We start from the raw sequence: 27,228 nt of genomic DNA on the forward strand, positions 1-27,228 counted from the left end.
GAGTACAAGAAACAACAGAATAACCCTCAACATAAAAAATCAATAAAACACTAAAAGAAGATTGGACATAAAATACAATAAAATTTAATAAAATATCATTTAAAAAATCACGATCTAATTCGTGAAGGAGCTCCACAGGTTAAAGGTACATGTAAGGAAAATATTGAAATATTTTTGAAAAATAAAATAAAACGTAAAAATGTGAATATAAATCAATACATTAATAACTGAAGAAAATAAAACAGCCACAGTAAAAATGTTTATTTAAAAACTGTATGATAACAATGTAAAAAGTGAACATAAGCAATAAGAATTACTATTACTACGGTACTTTTACATTTATTAGAGGTTAATTTCGTCACTGTTGCTTCTTTACTGAAAGAAGCGCTTTGTCTCTGTAACAATCCCCTGTTACAATAAAGTATTGAGGTTTTGAATGTCCTGGTCTGCGCATGCGCACTTCTGAGGAGTGATTCGACGCTGAGTAGCTAGCATCTCGTCACATCTGTGCTTTCTCTGCATTCGCTCACTTCTCGTAAACAGTTATTGTTTAACAGCTGGTCATTTCTACCGAGCGGAACTACCGTGACCGAGGCGTGAAAGAATATGCCCAAAAATAAAGGTAAGGTTAACCGAAAGCCGTACGCTAGCGACGTGTTTCGGTTGATTGTGTCGGAGCCCGCCGCGGACACACGCAGCTAAAACGTGACACCGACCGGCTGCTGCTAGTTAGCCCCGCGGAACCTCGTTTACACGACCGTCAGCGTGGTATACGTGAGGTTTACCCGCTCTGCTTGGTTGTATGCGGGTTAACTGTGAATTTAGGAGAAATCTGATATAAGTTCTCCGGCTCCGTTAACGATCGAGCTCGCCTGATTACTGGTGTAGTCCGCTGCTAACTATTACAGCTAACCAGCTAGCGTCTACCTAGTTACCCCACCCGGGCTGGCCCGTAATATCCGCCTCCAATTTTCACCAATATTCAGCCTTTTAAAACACCAGAGTGTCTTTATACTGGGTTCTAAACTATTCTCCAGCTGGTATTGTAGCGTTTGGACGATGTTACGACCCTTAAAATAAAGGTTCGCTCCTGTTTCTGTCCGGTTCCCCTTTCAGAGAGAAGCTCACACAGGCGTTGAAATTAATGCCGTCTCTGCTGTGTACCACAATAAAAACCCAGTTTGGATAACTGAAATTGAACCATTCACATGTACTTAAAACAAGGTGTCAGTGTTGTCTTGTTTAGCAGAAGTTTCTGGTGTTTCTAGTCATTTTTGCTCTGTTGCTAAACAAAAAGCTGCCTTAAGCTTGATTAGATTTAACTCCACTCAAGCCAACCTGATGAAATCTTAGTATTGGCGTATTTCCATTTAATGGTTGATTGATTGCTTATGGCGCCAAAATTATTTATATGTAAGTTTAAAAAACAAAACAGTGAAATTGACACAAACCACTAATTTATTTCTGCTTGTTTCTGTTTACAGGTAAAGGAGGTAAAAATCGGCGACGTGGAAAGAACGAAAATGAGTCTGAGAAGAGGGAGCTGGTGTTCAAGGAGGATGGACAGGGTAAGACTGGGTTCAGGTTATTCTGTTTGTGGGTTAGAAGAGTTGCCTTCACCTCCGAGGTAAGCAAGCTAGTATGCAAGTATTGCTTGCACAATATAATGCTGTTCACAGAAAATTGTCAGGTAAACAAAACACTGACAGCATTATAGCACTGAATTTACATGTTTAAAAAGGAGTAGGAGGACAAAGTATAAACTTATTCATAAGGTCTAGGATTAAGTGTCACTGCATGTCCTTAACAAACAGTAATTTAGTGTGTTTGACGTGCGTGGGATGAAGAGTGAACTATTAAGGTTTTAAGGTATGTCTCAGTTAAAATACAGTATTTCTTCTTATTATGGAAAAATAAAATTGAGTTACACAAAGGAGAGTGATAAGTAAAATACAAAATAAAATGTAATAAAGGTAAAAAAAAATAATTAAACCTTTTAAATGAATGGAACAAAATGTAGTTTAAAAGGCTGCATATTATTGGATAAGTTGGTTCTAGAGTGAAATTGCGTGGTAAATTCAATAAAACAGAATAAAAAGTGCCTCCCTAAAACAAACACATCAAATGCTAAAAGTATAGTGGTCAGTATATGAAGAAGAAAGAAGTTATTTAAATAGTAATAATAAAAGTTTGTTCTAATGTTAGTTTACTGTATCAGCTGTAAAACAGTTTTAAGAGCGATGTTTCACTATATTATGTCTCTCTCTCTCTTTTTCCTTTAGCATCTGCAAATAAAATATGATCTCAATAAGTTGAAATCAAAATGAAGACATGGATATAAAGTTTTTTTTAAAACGCTTTTGGGAAACCTGAATATCATCTAAACGTTTAGAAAATAACAGGCTGAATACAAAAAGACAAATTTAAGGAGGAAAAAAAATCCTGATTGTCGTAAGTTGGGCAAAGTTTTAAGAAATGTAAATGAGTGTCGTAGCTCATCGTTCATGTTAGAACTACTTGGATCTCCAAGATTGAAATGTAATCTTCCACTCTAATCTAATCTAATCTAACCTAATCCAATCAGTTTTATCCAAACAAAAAAATGCTTGAAGTTTTCACAGTCCTGTGCTTGCAAATGTGACAATTATTTGATGGTAAATCAAATATTTGCTTAAAAATGTCTCGTCAAGCTGTGAGGATTTAATTTTAATTTTGTTTGTATAGCACCAATTCACACCAACAGTTGCCTCACGGCGCTTTATGTTGTAATGTAAAGACCCTACAGTTAGTAGAAAGAAACCCCAACTTTTACATGACCTACTATAAACAAACATTTGGTGAGAGTGGGAAGGAAAAACTCCCTTTTAACAGAAGGAAAGGATTTAAGAGCAGTGATGTTTAGAGCGCTGGATGACTGAGGGGTTTACTGGCTCAACAAACAAGCCTGCAGTCAGACCGCAGTGCTCACTGCTGCCAAATGCAGAGCAGGATCTTCAGCTTACAAATGTTAGGATCCAGCTGGAGCTGCTCAAAAATACACTGCTCAAATCCAGATGTAACAACCTTCTGAGGAGCAGGTTTAAAAACAAATAAAAATTAAAAGTTAAACATTGCAATCACTGGATGATCTATCTTGTGTCATTATGCCATTCACGAATATTTATGGCTGGATCCACTCCCAACATCCTCGGTGCATGTGTCACTGATCCTACCAGACCTGGATCAGAGCATCAGTTCTACTTTCATCATTCAAGAACTGTTCTGTACCAGGAAGAACCCACGGCCCAAAGCACCAGGATAGGATCACAGACTGCAGTCATTCTGGAATGTTTCAGGCTTCAGACTCTCACGTCTGTCACATGTGCTCAGTGTGAACAGTTTGTTTAGAAACATGCACACGAGTAACCTGCAGAGCAGCACATACTGTTCCTGCTGCTCGGTCGCTGTTATCTACAGCTTTGTCTAGCTCTCCTCATGCAGGTGTCCACTCTGAATCTTGACACTGTGCTGGGAGACTCAGTAAACTTTCCTGTGACAGCAGGCATGGAGATCCTGAAGGATCTGGACTGCATGGGCAACCATCAGTAACCGGGACACTAACAAAAAGCAAAACTAGAGAAAAATCAGTCAGAAGGGAGGAAGAGTGAGCAGTCTGTGGGCACCACCTGCCATTCCCTTTGTGGGGGTTGTCTTGTTGCCTCATCCAGTGCATCTGTCACTTTCATTTGCACCAAGGCAGCTGAAATAGATTCATAATGGTTTATTCCTCCTATTCTGAACAGTGTACGAGCCCTTTATTACAGGCGAGTATATCACGGGTTGATTTTAGCTTCCTTTGCTCTCTTGTGTGTCTCAGAATACGCTCAGGTGATTAAAATGTTGGGGAACGGACGTCTGGAGGCGATGTGCTTTGATGGAACCAAGCGGCTTTGCCACATCAGAGGAAAACTCCGGAAAAAGGTAGGAATGACCCGAGCACCTTCTGTCGCCTTCTCCCACCATCACACGCGCACACACAGAGGAAACCCTGTGGTGTGACGCCGCGTCAGCGTTTTCTCAGGCAGCCGCCGTCAGCGTGTGCGCGGGTCACAAAGTGCAGCGTGACCCTGTGCGACTCATCCCTGCTTTGTTTTGTTTTCCTCCAGGTCTGGATTAACACGTCGGACATCATCCTGGTCGGGCTGAGGGATTATCAGGTGTGTTGGTCGCTCACACAGGCTTCAGATCAGACCACTAATGCTGTGTTGTCAGTCACTGAGAGGGCACCATGAAGCTTTAACAGCCTGAATTACTTTTCCTAAACTTATTTGTGTTTTATCAGTAGAGATGTTTATGATGGCCAAAAATAACAGAAAACTGCTCATAGTTGTGTTTACATGGAGAATCCTCCTACATACGGGCCTCTGTAGGGGCTGTTATTACTAAGTTACTGTGATCAATAACACAAACTTTAACCTCAACTTTTGTTTCAGGACAACAAAGCTGACGTCATCCTTAAGTACAACGCAGACGAGGCTCGCAGTTTGAAAGCGTACGGAGAGCTGCCAGAGCACGGTGAGTTACGCCGCACGTGTCACATTAATGAGGCGGTTCTTTAAAAACTTAAGAGATGCTGTGTTAATGTTACTGCAGCTGTTTGTCTCTTTAATGAAGAGTCCTGGTGTCTGTTTTACTTCCATGAACTTCCACAAACAATAATGTGTCAGATCTGTAGGTGAAGTGTAGTATTCTGTTTTCTTGCAAATCCAAGGTGGAAAATAGTTGCAGGTTTTGATCAGCAGAGGGCCTCATCGCACATCACAAACATACTGAATTTTGGGACTGAGCAAAGTAGCAGCACCGTGGTGATGACCCGACCAACTGCAGGAACACAATAGAGGAAGGGTTAGGGCTACCCGGTTAGCCATGCATGAACTTTCAAAATAAGAGTTCAAGGTTTCTCCACTAATAAGTCACAGTCACAGTGTGTGCAAGGTGGAGAAGTGGTGACAGTCTCATTTCCAAACTGCTCCCTGATGGTGATGGAGAGCATTCAGAGCATGTATAACTCCACAGTCCGACCCTGTGGCGTGGTTAGATTCACTCTGGGGTCGGCGTGAGTACTCCTGTGATTTTTCTGATGCATTTTCTGTTTCATCCGCAGCCAAAATCAACGAGACAGACACATTTGGACCTGGAGACGACGATGAGATTCAGTTTGATGACATTGCAGATGATGATGAGGACATTGATGATGTAAGTTGGTGTAATTGAACAATGTTTTTTATATATTGTAAGTAGCTGAATTTAATTCTTCACAGGAGTGGATTATAATCCCAAATGTAATCTTGAAGCCAGTACAACACCTTGAATTAAATATACAGAACTAGCAGCATAATTTTTACTTTCTTTTTTTAGTTCTAAATCTCCACCAGTGACCTTATTTTCTGAGACACAGTGGAGACAAAAATGATCAGCAAGTATCAGTATTTGGTAAACTGGTTCACAGTGAAAGTCATTTCTGACCCGACATGATAAAACATGCGTCTGCTGTGATAATTAACTGAAAGTCGGGATGTTTTTAAAGGAGAAAAGTGGATGTCGAGGTGTCACTTTGGACTTCAGAAGCACATCACAGATGAAACCGTTATCAGTGAGGAGAGAATTTGAGAATAAAGCTTTAGCTGCACCTCTGCTCCTTAAACAATTAAAGCTGCCGCGTTAACTTAGAGGTTTCCTGCTTTGCTTGCTCTTAAACAAGTTTGGTCTTGGAGCGTGTGTCATCAAAAGAGTTGTGGTGGTCACATTTTATTGCATTTTTATAGACAAAAAGCTTATAAATCACAATTGATCGTATTTAAGTTCATTTCTGATTTAAAATAAAAACAGAAAGAAAGAGGAAATGTGAGGATGGTTCTGACGGGACAGTTTAGCTGAGCGAGCCTGGGCGTAAAACTGTTTTTAAGGGACTTTGGAGTCTCTGACCTACTAACAGCCTTATATTGGCTTTTTTCAAATGCGTTTCAGATTAATGCATTTGATGATCCTCACCATCTTTGGTTGGACTTTAACCCCCAACATGATATAAACTGTGGAAGTAGTTTGTTTGGTCCAAATATGGTGGATAACTGAACAACTGTGTGCAGGCTGGGATCAGATTGTGCATAACAAACTCAAATGTTTCCTCTTCCTCTTTGCAGATCTAAAATCCTGCCACTGGAGGGGGAAGGTGGGATTTTGCTAGAGATGCTCCGATTGGGATCTTTCGAGCCGAACACAGCGCACCGAAAATAATTATTTTTATTAAGATCAGCCTATGCCAGTCCAATACAGTTTATTAATATACAGTATGTTTAATCCAGCTTGTTTATCATCAGTAGACATCTTTGTTGTTTGGAGAACTTTAAGTGCATTTCACACAGGGGGAGATCACCATCAGTACTTTGATTTATTAGACAAGACGCTGCTTTAGAGACTGTCTCAGTTATCAGACGGAGACCACTGAGGATGATGATTATGAAGATGATGGTGACGCCGACAGTTTGCTTTTCCCACCTTTGTGGAGAATCTGAGCTGGTCGACTGCATCATACGTGTAAGGTGAACATCTGGAGCATTTCTAGATTTTTACCTAACAGAAAAAGGCAAATCTGCCGTCTCATTTTTGATTTTCTTTTCCTGAATTTTACACACAGCTGCATAGAAAACACACTCATTGTCTCATGACTGCAAAATATCTCACACCTAGTGCATGTCATCTTTTAAAAATGTATTTATATTCATTTCACACTCTGTGGAATTTACAAACGAGTACAGAATCTCTGGATTCGCCAATAAAAACATTAACCAGTTTGTGTTTTTCCTCCTTGAGCGTGTATCGTTGTTTGTTGATGGCAGAAAGAATGCGGTGACCTCCACGGTGGCTTTTTGCTCCCTTTCCTTGGCGCCCTCCCCGCTCACATAAGCTTGTATTTTTAGTTTAAACCCAGGCTGACTGAAGGCAATCCTGCTCCCCTAAAATCAAAATAAGACTCAGATGTATTTCTCTGTTTACTTCCCTCATTTGTCTTTCTGTTGTTGTTTCTTTGTCCTCTTTTTGAACTCTTTGCTGCTCGCAAGCTCGGCCGCTAGACCAGTGGTTCCCAAACGTTCCCCTTGCAGACATCCCCACCAGTTAAACCAGTAAAACCTCACAGCACAGCCATTTATCATCGCATAGAACCTCTAGAAAAATCAGTGATTTATATCTGCAGCATATTATATCCATTTCCCCTCCTCGCAGTCCCCGAGGAGGCCCAGCACCTCAGTTTGGGAACCACTGCTCTAGACGACGTGGGGTCTGTTGCTGATGTAACTGAATTAATAAAAAAATAAAATGTACTATGTTTAAAGGCTGGGTTTCCAATAAAGATCTTAACTCCACTGACCTGGCATCGTGGTTTTTGGGCGCCTAACGCACTTCCTGTGCCGGTCTGATGGTGGCAGCAGGATCTCTGAGATAAACTGACCTTGTGCTCTTGGGCACTTCAAGCTGAGAACATTCAGGGCTGCAGGGAACAAAAACTGGTATTTTTGTCCTTACAGTGTGGAGAGGCTGTGCAGAAAGTGACCACCTCCTGTGGTGAAGCCTTCAGCCTCAGGCTCACAGTGTGCCTGCTCTTTGTCTCCAAATGGTTTTATTTAAAGTTGACCAGTTGTTCTGTCCCTTATTTAAGTTCTTATTTCATATTATTTCTACTCTTAAATGTTTACGTTGGGGAGAACAAAGACCAAGGAAAGAAGCTCAGTAATGCAGGCTTTTTCTGGCATACCTAACAAAGTAAGATATGCTGTCTAATTAAAGTATGGATCTGGAGTTTATCAAGATATGGATGTAAGCAGAAATGTTAAACATATTTATGACAGAGAACTGCGACATTATATATGAAATGTTTCTGAGCTATTGCAGCACATCTGTAGTTGTAAATGTATCTTAAAGAGGTCATTACAAACCTAACATTTTTTGGTTTATAACACCAGTAGTTATAGTTCCAGCTTATAGCGCTTGCATAAACAATACCTAATCAGATCAGAACCCCTGGTATCTGTTTATACTGTATTTATACTCTGTGTGTTTGTGTCTTGTGTCCTGCAGGTTTTTCAAAAAAGGCCCGTTATTACCACATTATTGGGTTTATGTAATATGCTATAATTTGAATGTTTGCACAGCGAAGCGGATTTTGACCGTTTTTAAGACATGGGCTGGTTTAGTTCGTTGAATTTCTGCAATTATCACACAAAAACATCTGTATCTGAGAGGCTGTGGTCCACACATGTTTATTTTTTCTTTGTGATTTATTTAAAAACCTCATTGTTGTTATTTATAGCGCTGCCATCTGAGGCGACTCAGTAAGCGTGTGTGTGTTGATCTGAAAACAGCCGCACTGACCCACATTTACAGCAGCCATCCTCACGGTTTGCCATTAACTATGACGTAACTGCACCGCTGGGGCCGGCACGTGCGGCCTGTCACGAGCCAATTTCAGATACTTTTACTGCCACGTGAGGAAGACAGTGTCCTTTTGTGACGACAAACGGATTTAATCTGAAAAGTTAAAAAAAAAAGAAAAAAAAGAAAGAAAGCAAATGACATAAACATGTTGTAAAGCTGCTTTACTGTGATTTATTCTTCCGCCTAGCTGCTTTTTATAGTTCTGGGCAAGCGTCAGTGCCGCTACCTGGTTGCTAAGCGACGCGTAACAGCGCGGGTGGGCGCATTAATATGTAAATTAGCCAAATGTAAAGCGGTCACAGGTTCGTGTTTCCGTCTTAAACCAAAAAACTGGAAAAATTTAATATTATTTTTTTTACTACATGTAGATACTTTTATAGTATCACAAAGAGCAATATTTAATCTTTTTCTTTCATTCCAGTATTTTTATTTTTATTTAATAAAGTAGTCCCGACCTTTCGTTGAAGCTACCTTTGTATTTGAAGCTTTAAATATGGCTACATTGGCGATATCGGTTCTTGTTCATCTGAGAGAAGTATATACGAGGAGTGACATGAAGATTACGTTTTATAGCATCAAATAGAAATCCACTCTACCTCACCTCCCCTCCCCTCCCTGTGCCTCCATAATTGCCTCCATACTCCTAGCATCCTCCTAGACTCCTCCTGAGTCACTGTGTCGGACCGGCGCTCTCCTGTGGGGAGTTTAACGTCTTTCTGGCTCTTGTCACGTCCCTCCACTCGATGACCCAGGTGGCTCCAGGTCCAGCTGACATGACAGGTGAGGAAAATATACGCTCCCGTTCATAAATCTTACATTAAATGTGTAGTATTGTCTGGGTAATCTTCCTACGCTCAGAAACGCCCATGGACAAACATTAACCCACAACCATTAACCTGGATAGGACAGTTTCACGCTGCATTTTAATTTAAAGACCTTTAAAGAGTCATGCTTTACATGCGCATATACTGAAGAATTACTTTAGATATGTGCATCTGGAAACATATTTTCGATGTGCAATGTTTCCTATGTTTAGGCATGGTTTTGCATGTTGCGCTGTACAAATATGTTGTTGCATTTCATATATAGAGGTCTACGTGAGTGATACGCATAAAATGACGTCTTGGGAAGTATATTTTATGATATGCCAGAATAAATATTCTAACTGATTATGTTTGCTATGCTACATTATATTGATTCCACCCATCCCTCTTTATGGGCTGTCAGCTCTTTAACCATCCACATTCCTCGATCGGCCTCTTAAAAAAACAGCAGATTTCTGCATGTGATGTAATGTACACTGGAGATGGAGTGTGGGAGATGGGACCTTTGGCTCATATTTGCATGTATTTCCATATCTATTCCCTGTATGTTAAGACCACTGTTTGTTTAAAAACAAAAACATTTAGCGTTTGTGAATGCACAGAGCGAGGTGGATAGTTGCCCTTTGGCTGCTTTCAGTCTGTCAGTTTGACAGATTGAGAGGGAAAAAAAGGAGCAGGGAGAAGGCCGAAGGTTACACTCAGGGGTCCTGCTCTGACATCTGACCCCCAGAGGCGAAGCAGTGACTGACAGAAAATTTGTTGCATCTGGACGCCCTGTGACTGATAGCTTTCCTAATCCCTGCTCTTCCATATTGACAAACGGAGTAGTCACGTTTGCCGCTCTGGCTTTACATTTTTAGCTCTATTTTGTCTCTCGGCCAAGTGTGAATCATGTCTGACTCTTCTCTCCCGAAACACAGCGCTGGTCCCTCCTCCTGCGCCAACACTGCTCGCCAACAGGCACGCATCTCCTTCTCGATCACCATCCAATCACAGAAGCCCTCCAGGTAAATGTGTAATCTCATCACACCGTTTTACATACTCCCAGGATTTTAATAAAGAAGAAGGTGACAGTTCTATTTATAGAGCGCCACTTCAAAACAACAGTCATCTCCAGGGGCTTTATTTAGTGAGCTGAAAACAAACTGCACAATCACAGCATCCCCTGCAAGCAGCACTTGGTGACTGTAGGAAGGAAGAACTCTCTTTTGAAAGAAGAGACTTCTGATAAAATCAAGCATAGGAAGTGAATGACTTTGCAAAACAAAAACCTGCAAGAGAGATTAAACAAAAGTTAATGACACAGTCATATACGTGGAAGCTTGTTTCTGCCACTGGAATAAAACAAAAAGGGGTTTTTGCCCTTCAGAAGTCAAAATTTTGGGTTATTATTTCAGAATTTGTGCTTACTAACAAAAACTTCTGAGAAGATAACTCGGGAAAATAACCTGAAAATTGAGTTAGTGAGTTAAAATTTTAAGATAGTAACCTGAAATTTTGACAACAAGCTTCTGTACACTTATTTATTTAATATGTGCTTGTTGAAAGACATATCCTGGTCAAAAAATGACTGATGATAATCTTACTGGAAGTCTAAGGTAATTCCATCCAGAGTCAGCGTCTGGTTAGACACTGAAACATAGATTGTTGTAAACTGAATGCCTGAATCTGAATCTTTAATAAACGTCAGTATTTTTTATTTTTGAGTCATTCCTGTGTTTGTCTTAACTGTTTTTCAGATTGTGTTTTTGTGTGGTTAAAATTCCAAACAAAGTGAATGTGATTACATGTAGGGGTGGAGCTAAAGCAACATGATAAAACATGAAAGATACCAAACATATGTAGAACCTGCAGGCGGCCAAACTAATCACTTAATTTTTCCTTTAACAGGCTCCCAGCTGCATTTAGCAAAAGAGCAAAGCAACGACGGAGAGAAAATTCGAGGTATGAGCGATTGTCCAGCTGGTGTAGCTGAGTGTGGTCTGTCTGCTTCATCTGTCACTGGCAAACGCACACAGATTGTTGGAGGTTTTCCTGTGATACGCAGTGTGCTGTATAGTGGATGAAGAAGTGCTTTATTTCCCTTAAAATGTTGTGGAGGAAAAGTAGAAGTTGAGTTTCTAAATAAGTAAATAACGAATACCCCGGTGTGTGCGCAGAGCTGTCGGAGGTGCTGCAGGATAAAGAGCGTCGCGTTCAACAGCAACTGGAACGCTGCGCAGAGGAGCGAGGGAGGAAGATGGAGGAGCAGAGGAGGAAGGAGCAGCAGCGCAAGGCGGCGGCTGTGGAGAAGAGACGAAAACAGCAAGAGGCGGAAAAGGTCAGAGGTCACAACACACTAATGCGTTGTTCCATTTAACTGGGAAGCCGGACGTTAGAGATGGGAGTGACGTCACTCCCAAGCTGAGCGGTTTCCAGTAGTAAAGTCGAAAAAACAGGATTTGCTTTGCTCTTTAGAAAGGTAGAGTTCACTAGCTAAACAGTGTGATGCTTGATTTTATGCTTAAAATCACAGCTTCTGCACATTCCTGCACAGGCTCTGGTCTGTTCTCTGCGTTTGGCTTTTTAAGCCACTTACAAATAAAAATTTCTACCATCGTCTTGGTTTGTTAGGTGGGGGCTGGTTACCTGCTCTGACTTGGAAATCTGACTTTAAAATTCTGACTAGGAACTCAAAAAATTCTGGCTTTGAACTTCAAATGGAACAGACCATAACTGTGCTTTCAGATAACCTGAGAAGAGTAGAGACCCACTAAGGCTCTGAGATTAAATGTTTAAACCCTAATGGCTTCCTTAAGGAAAGCAGGAAAAGTATATGTGGCTTCAGATAGGGTTTAACTAATGACAGGGTTATTGGGAAAGCGAGCTGAGCTTAGCTAGCTCTCTGCTGCTTTGGGTTTCAACTAATTTGTTTGCATGAGCTGAGCTGGACTTGTTAGCAGAAAACAGCACTTATCTAGACTGTCAAGGAAAACTACAGTTAACATAAGAGGCGAGTCAATTCATGGGCGAATAGTGTGGTTTGGAGAAAAATCTGACTTTGTGTAATCTTTAAAAAACTGCTAACACAGCTAAACTGCAAGAAGTAGCACTGAGCTAAAGTAGGGTGGCCATATTTTGATTTCCAAAAAAGAGGACACTTGGTCTAGTCATGAAGAACTTTAATAATACTGTTTGCTTAAAGAAAACTTTAACATATTTAAATGATGTCTTCTCTGTGTGGTTACTGAATAGTGAAATAAAAAACGTCATATAGGCTTTTACAAATCAACAAGTGCAAAAAAAGAGGACAGTTGGTCACCCTAAGCTAAATGGGATAAACACGGCTAATTCATTCAACCCCACTGGGGCTGGTCTGGTGCCTGGTTGCCAAATAACAACCAGGTTACCTAAAAACTGCTGTAACTTGCTTGCTAACATTTCATGGCCGTTTCTCAATATGCATACTTGTGTGTACTTGTGTTCTCTCTGACTTTTGAAACATACAAGTACAGTTCCAGTTAAAACTCCACTGTGTTCCTGCTCCACCCATCAAGGATGCTTCAGGTGGTGACTTGTGTGTACACAGTGCAGCCAAGTATCCCAGAATGCATTTGGAACAGAAATCATAAGTAGCGCCAAACTCTTTACGTTTTGAAATATTAATGTTTCTATGACATAAAATAAACCTTTAAGATGTTTTTTGGAGAGAATGTAGTTGCTGTTAACCTCAAATATGTGGTTGATTTATCAAGATATTGTCTATTTGTACAAAAGGTCTGATGTTTTTGGAGATGTCCATCCCCCTAGTTTAACAGCCAGCCTCTTGCCTCGCCAGCTAGCAGCAGTTTTAAAAATGATCTGCTGTGAGCTGCGTGCTCTCGGCAGGTAACATGAGCTCCGACTGCCTGACTCCAGGCACATCCTTTTCGCTACTCAGTAGACATTAAATGTAGTGTATGATCCACGTAGGTCTTCTCTATGGGGTGATCTTTGGTTTATTTCAGTGTTTTATTTGTGCTTAAAATATATATTTTTAATAATCTGTTTTCTAAAGAACTCTGTAATTATGTGTATCATATGCACAAGCCAGTAAATGAAATTAAGGGTTAAAAATGTATTTGAGGGGAAGTACTAACTGTGTCCTCCCACCTCGGAGGTTCAGACGCCCAAATGAACTTGCGAAGTATGAACTAGCAGGAAAAGCCCCCATACCTCAGTAGGAATGCTAGTTGGCTAGCTTTGCCTAATTACTTCAACATGATGCTAAATTCTTTGTAGTGTCAGATAATTTTATCCATCAATAAATCAACTACTAGAACAAAGCAAATATATATAATTAACATTTAATTTCTATAGTATAACTATTATCATGAGGGTAGTTTGCCTGTTAGCTGTACCTCAGCCACACAGCGTGTATCTGATATTGGCAGCATTAAGTTAGAAAAATACTCTTTTGTAAGTTTTTAAAAGGTTATTAGTGTGAAATAATTAATTTAGAGAGCATCGAGACAATAATGTAATCAATCATCAAGAAGGTCAGCACAATAAAACTGGATTATCACCCAGCCCGGGTCACACAGACTTTATGCTTCTCAGTGAAATAAAATCCGAGCTGTGCTCTCCTCAGACTGTCTCCTCCGTCATCTCCCCTCTTCAGAAACCTGATCACAGGACAGTTATTGGAAAAACGGGCTTGCTCTGTTTCCCACCACTGATCACTCTTTTCCTTTTTCTGTCTCTGAGCTCGCTGCTCTCCACCACTGAATTATTAACCGTGTCGATCCATAATCGAGTCAGTGTGTTTCCAGCTGTGTTGTCAGGCTGAACCAGAGCTTAGGAAAGTACTGAGTAATTAATGCAGAAGCTCTAAAGACTTTCTGCCAGCAGACCAATTGTGTGCATTCAGCTGAAACATGAAAAGTTTAGCTGGCTGGTTGTCTGCAGACTTAAAGTTATGGGACATTATTGTTTCCTGAGCAGGGCACCATCTCCAGGTTGGGGATATTGAAATCCTCTCCTCACGTTATTGGCAGAAAAAATCTGCAACCAAAAAACATCCAGGATATGAGATATAATAAGATATAACAGAAAGCAGTCATCTGTGGTGTTATGTGTGGAGGAGCGATGCATTAATATTCAGGTTCAGCTGAACTTTGATTGAAGTTGGCTGAATATTTATGGTTCCAATGTTTAGCGGCCACAGCATGATGTGAAAGTCAAAGTTAAAATTCTTGCTTCTTGTATGAAGATCTGTCTTCTGTGATTTTAGTCCGGCCACTCTGCGGTTCATGACTATCTTCTTGGGCATCTCCAGTCTGCAGCACAGCTGATTCTTTTAGGTCTTTCTCTGGAGGCCGTCTTCTGACCTCTCACGCTGAGCCCTCAGAGACGTCTTCATTGAATTAAACTTACGCCAACATCGACTTATGTTTCAAACTGATTCGCCTGTAGTAGAGATCAGTAATGGACTGCAGATTGTTTAGTTAATTTCTTTCAAAGTCCAGTTCACATTTTCACTGTCCTCTGTAATTATCACACTACATCATATTGTCACAATACTGGCACTGTTTTTGTATCCTCAGTTGGCTATGGGCGCTTCCCTGTCCCACAGCTTATTCCACCACATTTTTAGCATATGTGGGGAAAAACATAATCCTATTATTCAAGAATATTTCAAATAAAATTGTAATTAGATTTTCATCCATTAACTAGGCTTGTTAGATTGTGTTTTGGCACCACCGACTCAAACCTCTCTAAACACACTGGACGTCATCTACGCCCACTTTTTAAAGATGTTCCACACAAGACTTTTTGAGGGCTGTAGTCAACTTTGGCTTTGCATGTTTCTCTTGTTTGTACAGAAGCCTCTGATCTCCTCATGCCACACACTTTACTGGCCTGAGACCTGCTAGGTAGTGGAACTGACTGCACTTCATCTGGGGGCTTTTGCAAGAATAAATACAGTGAATGGAGCTAAATGTGTCACATATACCGCGTCAGTAACATTTTTACCCTACAAAGTTTACATTGTTTGTACAGCTCCACAGAGCCCCACTCATTCTGGACTGTGTGTGGAAGAGGAGAGCTCTTCTTTGTTGGAAGTTCTCTGTCAGAGTAATTTTTCTTTGTGCTGCTTACGAAAAGCTGGAAACACCTCAGAGGCTCATTACTGCCACCTTCTAGCAGTAGTAGCACATTACATCCTAGCAGGCGCTGGTAACAACAAGGGAAAAGTATATATTAAAAAAAATCCATAAGCCATTCAGCATTTCTGTGATCTCTTATATGACCATTCCTACCACACTGGAGACAAAGGCAGTGATAATGTCTCCTTTGCTGGACTATTTTTTTTTAATCATAATCCTGTGAAATGACTCAGATTCACAGACGGATATGCAGCAGATATGATGATGTAGCTGTGGTGTGGGATCCTGCTGAGGTGCTGAGACGAGCTCTTTCTGTTTTTACTTCTTCTTCTTCAGTAGCAGTGAAACACCTCATCTCACTCTGTGTGAGTCATGAGTGGGCATCACTCTGCCTAAAACCACTGACTCAAGTTATTACACTCTGAATAAATGATCGGCTGTTTCGTATCTGTCAGTTTGATCGAGAGCATAAATTTCTGGCGGTTGCTGGAAAGCTAACCAGCACACAAAGAGTTAACAGGTGGTGCACAGAGAGAGGAGAGAAGAAGAGGAGGAGGAGGGGGATTATTATCTCTATTGATGTGGAGGCTCTCTTTGACTGCTAACAGCCTCCACCTCCTCCTCCTCCTCCACCTCGTGTCCTCTGCCTCATATGCATAACTTAATGATATAATGATCAGCCGGGCTCACGGGACGATGACATCACTTCCAGCGTATCGTGTGCCGTTTACTGGAACAGACAGTCGATGCTGTGACAAGCACACATTTCACCTTTGAACCGGAGAGCAAAGCTGCAGGATCGAAGTGCTTCACGTGACAAGAGAGAGTTAATACAGGATTAAAACTAAAACAAAGCAAAGTACTTAAAACGAAAGAGATTGTAGTTGCAGTGCGGGATGCATTTTTTAAATTTATATTTATTGTACCAGGAAGTAGAGACCTGACCAGGACCCCTAAACCACATTCAAGAAGATTTTTGATGATTATTTAGCACCGATAGATGAAAAACAATGACTCCATTATAAAAATATAACAGTAATCCTTTGCAGTTCCATACATTCATTAGCTAACTAGTCATTTGTCAGTATTTAAAGCAGATAAGTTCCTCCATGTTCTGTGGTGCAGTGTGCTAGTGAGCTTTGGTTCCACGAGGCTGGTGTTAGAGGCTACTGCAGGCCTTTCTGAACCAGTCAATAAATAGTTTTGTCTATGAAAGAAAAATAAAAACTGCTTTCAATGGCTCCTTTATTCACAAGGAGTCGCCACAGCGGGTAGCCCCGCATGCTTGATTTGGCTGAGGTTTCACGCCCTTCCTGACACAAACCCCACAGGGATTTGTCTCCTCCCAGGATCGAACCGAGGATCTTGTGCTTTTTAGGTGAATCTATAAACCAGGAATAAAACAGGAGAAAATACCAGTCAGAATCACCCGGATTTTAAAATGTTTCCTATTCCAAAAAGACGTTTTAAAGTCTCTCACCTTTCAGAAGCAATAATGTTGTAATGAATCGTCATCAGAATAATTGTTTTGTTTAATCTTCTGTTGATAAATTTCAGTTATTCCAGCTCTGCATTGGAGTTTTGTGGTTTTAAAACTAGAGATAATAGAATTTGTGGCCACCAGTTTTTAAATCCTTTTTTTTGCAGACTTATTAGTTTAGTGTTTGTCTCTCCAGTTAAGCCTTTATAGCACCTCAGGTTTATTAATTGTCCCCGTACAAATCAAATTTCATGTGTGTGTGTATATTGAGGTGACGTCATGTGCACGCTGCTCGGGGGTTTTCCACCATGTTAGATGTGTGTGGTGGGGAGGGATGCTACAGTGGGTGTGGTGTCACGGCTGACCTCCATCATTTGATCATGCCTCCCCGTTTGAGTATTCGACCTGCTTCACTCTGTGTGGTGGGAAGCAGAACCTCCCAGAAACCAAAGCAGAGGAAGGTTTTGTTACACTTAAAAATAACCAACATCACCAGGGATTGAAATAAGGAGGTCAGTGTTTGTACAAGTGTCTGTGGTCGCTGTGAGGTCATTGAGAGCTGTACCCCTAATATGGTCAAACCTTCCATTTATGAGAGGCAGCCAATCATCCCAAAAAGCTGATTCTGTTCATCTGCATGTAGTGTTTTCATAGTGAAGCAGCTAAATCGGATCGTTTCAGACAGAGGATAAACTGAGGGGCTGCACAAAGGCTCAGTATAACATAAAAACGGATTATTTTGAACTGAGAATCATGCAAAGCTACTCCAATAAAGCCCAAGAATAAAATATGCAGAATGGATTCCATATTAGTCTGAGGTTATTTTGGAGATAAAAACTGCCCCTGGCTCATTTTTGTCTAAATATGTAACCACTATTAATTTGAGTAGTGTTATTAATTACTGATCGTGTCTTGTTGACAGCTCACCTGCAGCACTCGACTCCTTGTTTAATTTGTCTCATGAACGGTTTCATGTCGCGTCTCTAATTGTAATGAATCCTTTCATCTCATCAGACAGGCTCATTTCACATTCAGCACTGCAGAGGTAAACGAGTCCATTATGACTAATTCCGGCATGTTTGCCTTGTAAATCATCTCAATCAACACACTGCTCTGCCGCTGATAAATAAAGCAAAAAGTCGTCATCAGAAGTCAGTTATGAGGGGACCTGCACGATAAGCTCAGCTAGATTTCCCTCCACCATCAATCAGGTTGCAGGCTGCTCATCCATCCCAGGCTTCCTCTCTATCTTTGATCTTCCTGCCCCACTCTCTTCCCACATCTTCACTCCCTCCCTCACCTTCATCACACTCTGCTGTCTCCCTTTAAATCCTGACTCCCCCTCCCCCCCCGGCCTCTCCCTCCTCCTGCAGTTTTGTGCGTGACTGTGCATACACCTTCACCCCACCCCCATAGTGCTGAGGTGGGGCATTTCCACCCACTCCGTATACAGACAGTACACTGAAGCAGTGTTTCAGCTCTGTGCTGGGCAGTTACTCTGCATGGGCCACCTTAATGGTCGATGATTGGAAATCCAGTATGATCAGAAAGCTGAGCCACATAAAAAGCAGACGGCTCACTTTTTACCCTCTGCAACAAACACAGAAATAGCTCAGTGTACAAACAGGTATAATATGAATAAACAAATAATAAATACACATAAAAATAAATGCAGGGATGATAATATTTACCTCGTAAGGCACTGAGAACATTACTAAATGGAAAACGCTTCTCTTCTAGTCTTACATTTTTACATAAATATAAATAGTTTCAAATAAAAGTCTGTTTTCTGACATTTATTTTTAACAAATAAACAGTTTAAATATGAAAAACAGCAAATATCAAAATAAAACAAAGGGGCCTTTACAAATATACCTGAACCTGAAATATTCTCTAACCTTAAAAAGCTTCAATTTACTGCTTTAATATATTTGAATTTCCATTAACAGCTCATTTTAGATTTACAAATGTGTCTGATTTCTTTAAGGTTTCTGACGCCTTTATTTGACATCCTACATATTTATATTCATCAAATATTAATGTCAAAATAGGAATAAGTGTCAGTCACTGAATGACATTAGGAAACCCGACAAAGTCATGAATCTAAAAATGAACCCTAATTAAGTGTTTTTAATACACCAGTTACAACTTTAATTTTGGTTCCATGAATTTATTCCATGGATTTTACTTTTCAGGTAATTGACTTCTTATTTTGCCCCTTAAAACATTTAGATTTATATAAATGTATTTTATAAATATTTAAATTCTGCCTTTCAGTCTCACCTGTGCTTCGATTCGATCTACGATTTTCTGACTTATTTTCTGGTGTTGTGTTACTGAGGTTTGTAGGGCTGTGTGTGATGCAGAGCTTTAGTTGTATTGTTGTGTTCTGGTTCTTGTTTAGTTTTAGAGTTTTTGCGCTAGTCTACTATTTTGTTATTTCTTTTTGTGGCCGTAGTTTTGTTTCTCTAGTGTTAGCTGTCTTTTGTTTATTTCCTGTTTTACTTTGAAGGTTGACTTTCTTGGATGTCTTCCATTGGTATGATTTCCTCCTTCATTATTGTCCGTTTGCCCTGATTATCTTTACCTGTGCGTAATTACCTTCACCTGCTTGTCTGTATATAAAGCCCTCTGCCCACCTGTCTTGTGCTGTTTGACTTTTCTAGTGAACCAATCAGCTTAAATAAACGCTGCACTTGGCTCGACCTCTGAACTTACCTTCAACACTCTTATATTGAACATCTCAAAATAATTGTCAATATATATCTTTTTCAAACGACAGAGCCAACAATCTTCAAATTTTCTTTTTTTGTGGCTGGGATGCCGGCTAACAAAGAGTGAGAAGTGCTGATAAAATAAGAACCAGCCTCGAGCTGTTGTCGAGTGAGGTGAACTTTGGAAATGTCAACATATCACGTTTGCACGCAGCTCCGTGTAGTTTGGATTCGCCCCGTGCGTCTCAGATCTGGGTGTTGCAGATGCTGACGAGGTGTTTTTATTTTAACTGTGTGGTTTATTTAAAAAGTCTGCTGTTGGTGTGTTTTTATAATGCAAGAATCCAAATTTTATGAAGTCTTTTCATGCTTGAACATTCACCTGAATGGTTGGATTTTTGAGGTCTCACTTGATAACAAGGTGTTGTTTTAGGAAAAAATATTTTCACATTCGCATTTGTACGGATTTTGCATGTGAAATATTCTGCATGTGCATACAGTGTGTCTACAGCTGTAAGCACAAAAGGGCAATCAGACGTTCACTTAGTAATAATGATGCTCTGGAACAAAGGAGTGAGGTCCTCTATAGTAACAGCAGCACAGTGGCTCACAGCAGAGGGTTTACATCCAGGGTCTTTGTCTGTTTTCCCAGTAGCTTAGGTTTCTCTCTTGCTCATGGACAGTGTTGCAAAACAGAATTAGGTTGCATGTAGCATTTTATAGTATTTTATTTTGGTATGTCAATTTGTGATAAGTTAAAATTGTGCTGAATGGGCTCTCACTCTTTATCTGGAGCAAAACCCTTCCTACAGATAACAGAACAAGGACCTAACCGTGACTCCAGCATGTAGACATTAAGAATGTAAATCATTAGGAATGAATAACATAATAAAAATATTTCATGGATTTGGGCCTTTATGAACTCACAGAGACATTTCTGTTGTATATTGTTTTCCTCAAACTGTGACCATGATGTAAGATTAATAATTGTACCCAGTCATGGTTTACTAATCCGTGTCTGCCAGTCACTCCCCAGTGCCGAGTGTGTATTTATATTTTCTAGGAATGTTTCTTTGTCACACTGCAGTATGCATGCAGTCCAGAGGAAAAGGTAGAGGAAGGCAGAAGGATGAAAGAAATGCAACCAGTATCAATCTCCGATCCACCCACCTTCTGTGTGTGTGTGTGTGTGTGTTTGCAGGCATGGTCCCCTGTGTAAACGTGTGTGTTCATGCATGTGTATGTATGTGGTGGGGGTGGTGACCGGCTGCATTTTGCCTCCTCCCGTCTGACTAAAGTGCTTCAGAAACAGACTCAGTCATTAGAGAGGGAGTGGGTGATCGACAGAGAGAGAGAGAGAGGGAGAGAGCGAGCGAGATGGGGAGGAGTGAATTGAACTGCGAGGTAGGGGAGAGGGAGAGAGGGAGCGGCAGACGGAGGAGAGAGAGCGAGCAGAGCTGCTGTATCTGAGTGGCAGACGGGCGAGCGAGGGCTGGTGACCACCAGCAGACAGCGAACAGACGAGCGCGAAGAGGGGCGAGGCCGCTGCCGCTGCTGCTGCTGCATGCAGTAACCATGGCGCAGCCATCTCCGAGTGCATCGCCCGGCATCCGTCGCCGTAGCGATGGCTCGGTAAGAGAATCTCTCTTCTTCCCTGTTTCTGAACGCAACGAGCAGGAGAGGCTGGAGGCCATGGTACGCCGAAGAGCCGGGGGCCCTGAAAGACGAGGAGGGGGAGGTGGAGGTGGAGGAGGAGAAGCCCGGGAGCACCTGGATAACAGGCCTAAACGGTGGACATGGGGAGGACCGCCTGATGGAGTGGAGGGTGAGTACCAACAGAAATGATGATGATGTCATTGGAGGGTGGGTTTGATTTCTAGAACTCGGGGGGGTTGGTAGTGATGGAGAAGTGGAGAGATGTTTCAGGAGGAGGAGGTCTGGAGGTCAGGAGGAGAAGAGGGGGTGGCTGTGGGAATAAAGGGTGGAGACGTAAAAGCAAAGGACAAAGAGCAGGTGAAGTGAGGATATAGAGAAGGAGAAGGAGAAAACACAGCGGGGCAGTGGAGGAAAAGGGTGGGGAGGCTGCAATGCAGGAACGCTTTGTCTCCAAACCCCTTCAGGCTTCAGAGAGGCTCAGAGTGAGTTCATAAAGCTTCAGCCTGATCAGACGGGGTCACGCTGTGCCTGTGAACTGCTGTTTAAACCTGCTACAGGTGTCGGTTTATTTTTATGTTTGTGTGCTTTATTTCCGTGCTGGGATGCAGGACTAATTCTCAGAAGACCTTGAACGCAACAAGGCCACACACATAAACAAAGTGCGACACAGGGCTGTTCACTGAGCCAACTTCACTCGTATTTTATCTCTTTTCTTCACCGTCACTCTTTTCCGAGATGTTTTCTGTCTTCTTGTCAGCCCGAGCCTGGCTCTACGCTGTGGTGCATTCATAACGCCATCAATTATTCACAGTACCCACCAGCTGAGCCGGGATCGGGTCCACCAGGCAGCTCCTCTGGCTCCGGCCCGGCTGACTGGGAAGAGGTGCTGCTCTGGGATCTGTGGGGCCCGGCAGAACGCTCACTGCAGCAGAAATGGCACCAGCTCATCTTACAGCTCGATTAAAAGACAGACACTCACCCAAAGACGCAAAGTGTGTGTTTTTGTGTGTGTGTTTGTGTGCTGCGTATTTTCCTGCCACTTTATTCGAACAAGGTGTTCAGGCCGTGATAGCAGCTGCTGCAGATTTTTACCCAACCGGGATCACAGCAGATACAGAACCCTGTGACTTTTTAAAAAAATTACTATTTTTTTTTATGTGTATCCATTTTCAAAGGATTCTTTCTCCTCATGTTGCCACGACTTGGGGGAATAATTTAAAAATAAGCACTGAGATTATGGTTATTGATCCGAACTGGCACCGGGTGATGTGAGTACAGGAGCATTCAAAGGGACCTAGCAGTAAATCTGTGTATACGTTTTTGGACAATGGCACTTTCCTTTTTAATCTTGCCTCTGTACACCACCACAGTGGAGTTTAAATCACACAGCCAACATGTGATTGAAATGCAGGCGTTCGTCTTTAATACCACGGGGCCCTGTGAAGCTCTGTCTGATCAGTTTTGCAGCATTTGCCTGAATCTGAGGAGAGTATCATCACATCATCAATAAATACTAGTGACCCACTTCCACTGGCAGCCATACATATACATGTCAAAACATTGCCTCCACCATGTTTGACAGATGATGTGTTATGCTTCAGATCATGAGCCTCTTGCCTCTTCCAGTCGTCCTGGCACTGGTTCATCTTAGTTTCATCTGCCCAAAGATTTTTTTTCAGAACTCTTCTAGATGTTTTCTTCTTGTTTTCAAGTGTTTTGCATCTTTTTATAAACTCTCTTTTACATAATTTAACCTACGTTCTCTTAGAATGTTCTTGACCTGGTTAGATGTTGTTGTTAGATGTTTTCCTAACCAAGTAATGAATTCTGTAATCGTCCAGTTTAGTTGTCTTCTGTGGTCTTTCAGGCCTTTTGATGTTCCTGAGCTGACCAGTGTCTTCCTTCTTTTTGAGAATGAACCAGATTATTGATTTGGCCACTATGAAAGTTTTTGTTTTGTCTTTTATACACTGATCAGTCTTAATAATCATGACCACAGACATATGAAGGGAATAACACTGATTTGTTTCTTCATCATGACACCTGTTAGTGCCATAATGAAGATTATCTGTTCATCGTGGCACTACTAACACATCGTATAACAAATTAACTTTGTCCTCAAAGTTTATGTGTTGGAAGAAGGAAAAATGTGCAAGCAAAAGCATTTGAACAAAAAAAATCATTAGTGCATCAAGTGCAAGTCCAAGAAGGGAACAGTGGTGAACCAGGACAGGGTCACTGGTGCACATGAAGAACAAAGGCTGGCCCGTGTGCTCCTGGTTCTGATAGAAAGGTGTTAGAATACACAACGCGTTGCTTTAGTTTGCTGTTTCTGTAGCAAACAGCTGGACACAATATTATACAAGTCATAATGTTATACCTGATCGGAGAGAGTTTGTCACCCTAATGACGGCCTCCTTCACTTGCACTGACATCTCTTTGGATGTCACAGTGACAGTTTCAGTGAACAGCTACCGGCACACTCCAGTTCTTTTATCTGCTGAATTTGTCATAAAATAATGAGGAACCAGGCCTCAGCCGGCCATGTTCCCTCTGACAGCTGGCTGTCACTCAGTTGAGTCTCTGAAAATGGGAGACTATGTGTAAAAACTCTGTAGTGGTGTAAAGAATCAAAACTACAAAAATGTCCAACGTCATTGTTCCAAACCTGTAGAACACGCAGCAGCACTACCACACTTTCCATGAGCCCCCCTGCACTTCCTCCACCAGTGGCGTCCTCAGCTGCTACTCAAAGGAGAGGCGGCACGTTGCACTCTTTAACATCATGCTGAATCATGCTGAATGTGGTAGTTTAAACAGTTCTCTTACAGCAGATGTTGCTTGAACCTCCACATGATGAAAACAGGATCTTAGATCTTTCCTGAGAATGCAGTGACACTTTTTTTGCACGTATTCGGTTCACAGCTTTGTTGTGTTTCACTCTCACTCTCCTTCTTGTTGGCTTCTTTGCTTTTACAATGTTTTTGAAAAGATTTTGATGGCTCCTCTCAGAAATCCTGAGATTCGGTTTCACTTTAATCCAGCGTGTGTGCGCGCACCGAGTTGGTTGTTGTTTTCTGTTTGTATGCCTGTCATGTGTCCCTGAAACAGGTGTGTGTGTGTGTGTGTGTGCGTGTGTGTGTGCGTGTGTGTGTGTGTGCGTGTGTGTGTGTGTGTGTGTGTATGTGTGTGTGTGTGTGAGTATGTAATGCTTTGCTTTCTCCGCTCTGCTTCACCTGCTGCCCAGGTAACCCTAAGACCCCACCCTGCCATGCCATTGGCTCCGCTCAGCCCAATGAGCTTCCTGCTGCTTCCAGTGCCAGCCAGTCCCGTAACGGTACAGATCACATGACTACGTGTGCCACACCCACCCACTGCCACCTGCAGTCGATCCTCTGTTTGCATGTTTGTGGCCGTTTTTGTGGCTGTAGTGTGTGTTAGTCGTGTGTATTATATTTTCACCCTTTTTTAAATGTTTGCACTGATTTTTTTCACGACTGTTCTTAGAGGACCCAATAAAACGCGCTCCACCAGCGATAAATCGGAATATAAATCTGAATATTCGTAAACAAAGCTGCAGTAAAAAAGTTTGCACAGGTTTCTTCTGCAGTAAATGCAGCAGCATGTGCAGTTTGTTGGCACACCTCAGGTGACGTGAGTTTTGTCAGCCATCATATTTTTATTTTTATTTTTATTTTTTGAGCTAGAGTGGCCGTGCTTATATGAGAGGGTGGAGTACGAGTTATCAGCTAACAGTAGTTGGCTTTGTTATCAGTCTGCATTCACACAGACGCAGATAGCTAATAATTAATTATTAGACTTTCATTCACCAAAACTGGAGCACAGACAATGTGTTAGTACAGTTAACTGCACAGTAATCAATATTATTGGTCCAAAACAGCATGAGGTCCACATGAGTTACTCCAGTTAACTGAGGTGAAGCCTGGCAGACTGCTCCAGCTGCAGTCGCTTTCCTCGCCATCCAACTTTCAGTCAAAGCGGCACAAGCCTAACTTTGTCCTTAAAAAAATCCAAATAAGTAAATTGTAAAAATATCTGTTGCTGCTATGAAGTAGGAAACTACCCAGAGGCACAGTTTTTTAAGCGGGCTGAAAACACGTTTATTTTCTGAGTAAAAGTTGTAAATGTTAACATGGGAGTCTGTTGGGACTGACTCCACAGAGAGTCACTCCAAAGGGAGTCATATTTCAGTGCCACATGTGGCACAGAAAAGGAGAATCTATGCAGAAGCATAAAGATATGCTGAAAAAAACCTAAATAAATATATTAAATTTATAAAAGGTGATAACAAAAGAACCTTTTTATTAAAGCTCAACATGTATAGAGTTTAGGTGTGTAATGTATGGTTAATATTTACAACATGTACAGGTAACTACGTTATCATTTATTATCTGGCCATACAACAGCCTCCACTGCTAAATCTGCTCGTCAAAGGATAACATTGTGCATTTAACCATTCAAAGGTTTTTACAGACATTTTAAAGTTAAAAATGTTACCAAAAACTTAATGTGTGAAATTTTTACTCAGGAAAAAATCTCGATAGAGCTCTAAATGTTTTTTAACGTTTAAAGCTTTGACCTTCACACAGTGGTGGCAGCGCTGATTGGAAAGAGTTCAAACCAATCAAATGCGCGACCTCCGACCCACTCAGTGTTATTTGTGTCAGCTGCCGGTGTTCTCCACCCATCTTCATCAACAGTCCCATCATATTTCCACTTACTGTCTAATGAGCATCTGGTTTGAAAGCCCCACCACACATAAATAACTGTGTATGCAACACACATGCTCTCCCACCCCCACAACAAAGGGCTGCTCCACTTCCTGTCTTCCTGGCCCAAGGCCTTGTTTAGCGATGCATACGTATAATTCTCAGCAGGGAATTCTGTCTATGAAACACCCTGCTAATACACACACACACACACACACACACACACACACACACACACACACACACACACCATAAATCATTGCAGACTTCACCCTGCAGCTATCTGTGAAACTTATTAGACCTCACACGCTCTCACACACAGACACCATGCGATCATTACTGTCGCATATCACCGACTGAAATAACCTCCATGGTGTTTTGCACTCGGCCTGACCTGCTGGTGCACTTTTACACAAAACACGTAAGGCAAAAACAAACCCCAAAAAACAAAAAAGACCTTTCCTGTGTTGTTTGGTAGTAATTTCCTGTAGAATAAATGCAGGAGAAACAGAGTAAATGAATCAGAGTTTAAAACTTCAGTCAGGACACTGTCGTGGTCAATTTCAGTCAAAGAACTACAGGAGAAACATCTGTCATTTAAAAGATTTAATTTGCTTCAGCAGTTGAAATGACAAGTTAGAGCGCTGGAGCTCGATGTAAACCATCGGTCTGCTTCACAAAAAGGATGACCCTGAATCGGGCCACAGTTTTATACCTGAACACATGATTATTATTACGACTATCTTCTTCTGGAACCAACAGGCCGTCTCGTTGTCTCCCTTCGAGTTTCCTGTTTGTTCAAGTCCCTCTTATCTGCTCCTTTCCTGGAATGACAGACACAGAAACACCTCCCTGCCTTGATTATTAATATTATCCTGATACTGATTCTATTATTATCTACATTCAGGACATTGTGTTTGGACTTCCTTTGGCCCAGAAAATATCCTCCTGACTGTTATCTGCTGTGATGTGTAAGCATGCAGCAAAGACTCTCTGCGCTTCTACGTCAATTCAATATTTCAATTCAGTCATAACACTGAATGATGTTTAGACCCTCAAAAACACAGAGCGCCAACTCGTTTATGAGCACATGCAATGTGTACATAAAAATCCTAAAAAACAGCTTTATTTAATCATTTTCAATCCTAACAACACTAAGCTGGAAACACCCACAAATATAAACGATAACTGTGGCTCATTGTTTTCTGTTTATCAATTAATATTTTC

At 41.4% G+C, this 27,228-nt stretch overlaps 2 protein-coding genes across 6 annotated transcripts in view; both read left to right on the forward strand.

Annotated features, from left to right (window-relative positions):
* The first annotated feature begins 457 nt into the window (after positions 1–457).
* eif1axb (eukaryotic translation initiation factor 1A X-linked b) lies at positions 458–7,400 on the forward strand. Its single transcript, XM_031726875.2, has 7 exons — positions 458–622; positions 1,485–1,568; positions 3,857–3,960; positions 4,146–4,196; positions 4,473–4,554; positions 5,144–5,235; positions 6,180–7,400. The coding sequence occupies exons 1-7, from the start codon at positions 607–609 to the stop codon at positions 6,183–6,185; spliced, it is 435 nt and encodes a 144-aa protein (XP_031582735.1). The 5' UTR covers positions 458–606; the 3' UTR covers positions 6,186–7,400.
* Positions 7,401–8,840: 1,440 nt separating this feature from the next.
* The window catches only part of LOC116309960 (MAP7 domain-containing protein 2-like), a 33,444-nt gene continuing 15,056 nt past the window's right edge, over positions 8,841–27,228 (forward strand). For 3 of the 5 annotated variants that reach the window (XM_039616984.1, XM_031726685.2, XM_039616985.1), the window contains exons 1-6: positions 8,841–9,249; positions 10,214–10,300; positions 11,184–11,237; positions 11,453–11,613; positions 21,293–21,440; positions 24,519–24,608. In XM_039616984.1, coding sequence (XP_039472918.1) covers positions 9,213–9,249; positions 10,214–10,300; positions 11,184–11,237; positions 11,453–11,613; positions 21,293–21,440; positions 24,519–24,608 — 577 coding nt within the window. In that variant the 5' untranslated portion in view covers positions 8,841–9,212. The remainder of the gene's footprint in view (positions 9,250–10,213; positions 10,301–11,183; positions 11,238–11,452; positions 11,614–21,292; positions 21,441–24,518; positions 24,609–27,228) is intronic. The other 2 variants (XM_039616986.1, XM_039616987.1) reach the window with 2 other exon arrangements.

Source organism: Oreochromis aureus, linkage group 9, assembly GCF_013358895.1.
Source record: "Oreochromis aureus strain Israel breed Guangdong linkage group 9, ZZ_aureus, whole genome shotgun sequence".
NCBI lineage: Eukaryota > Metazoa > Chordata > Actinopteri > Cichliformes > Cichlidae > Oreochromis > Oreochromis aureus.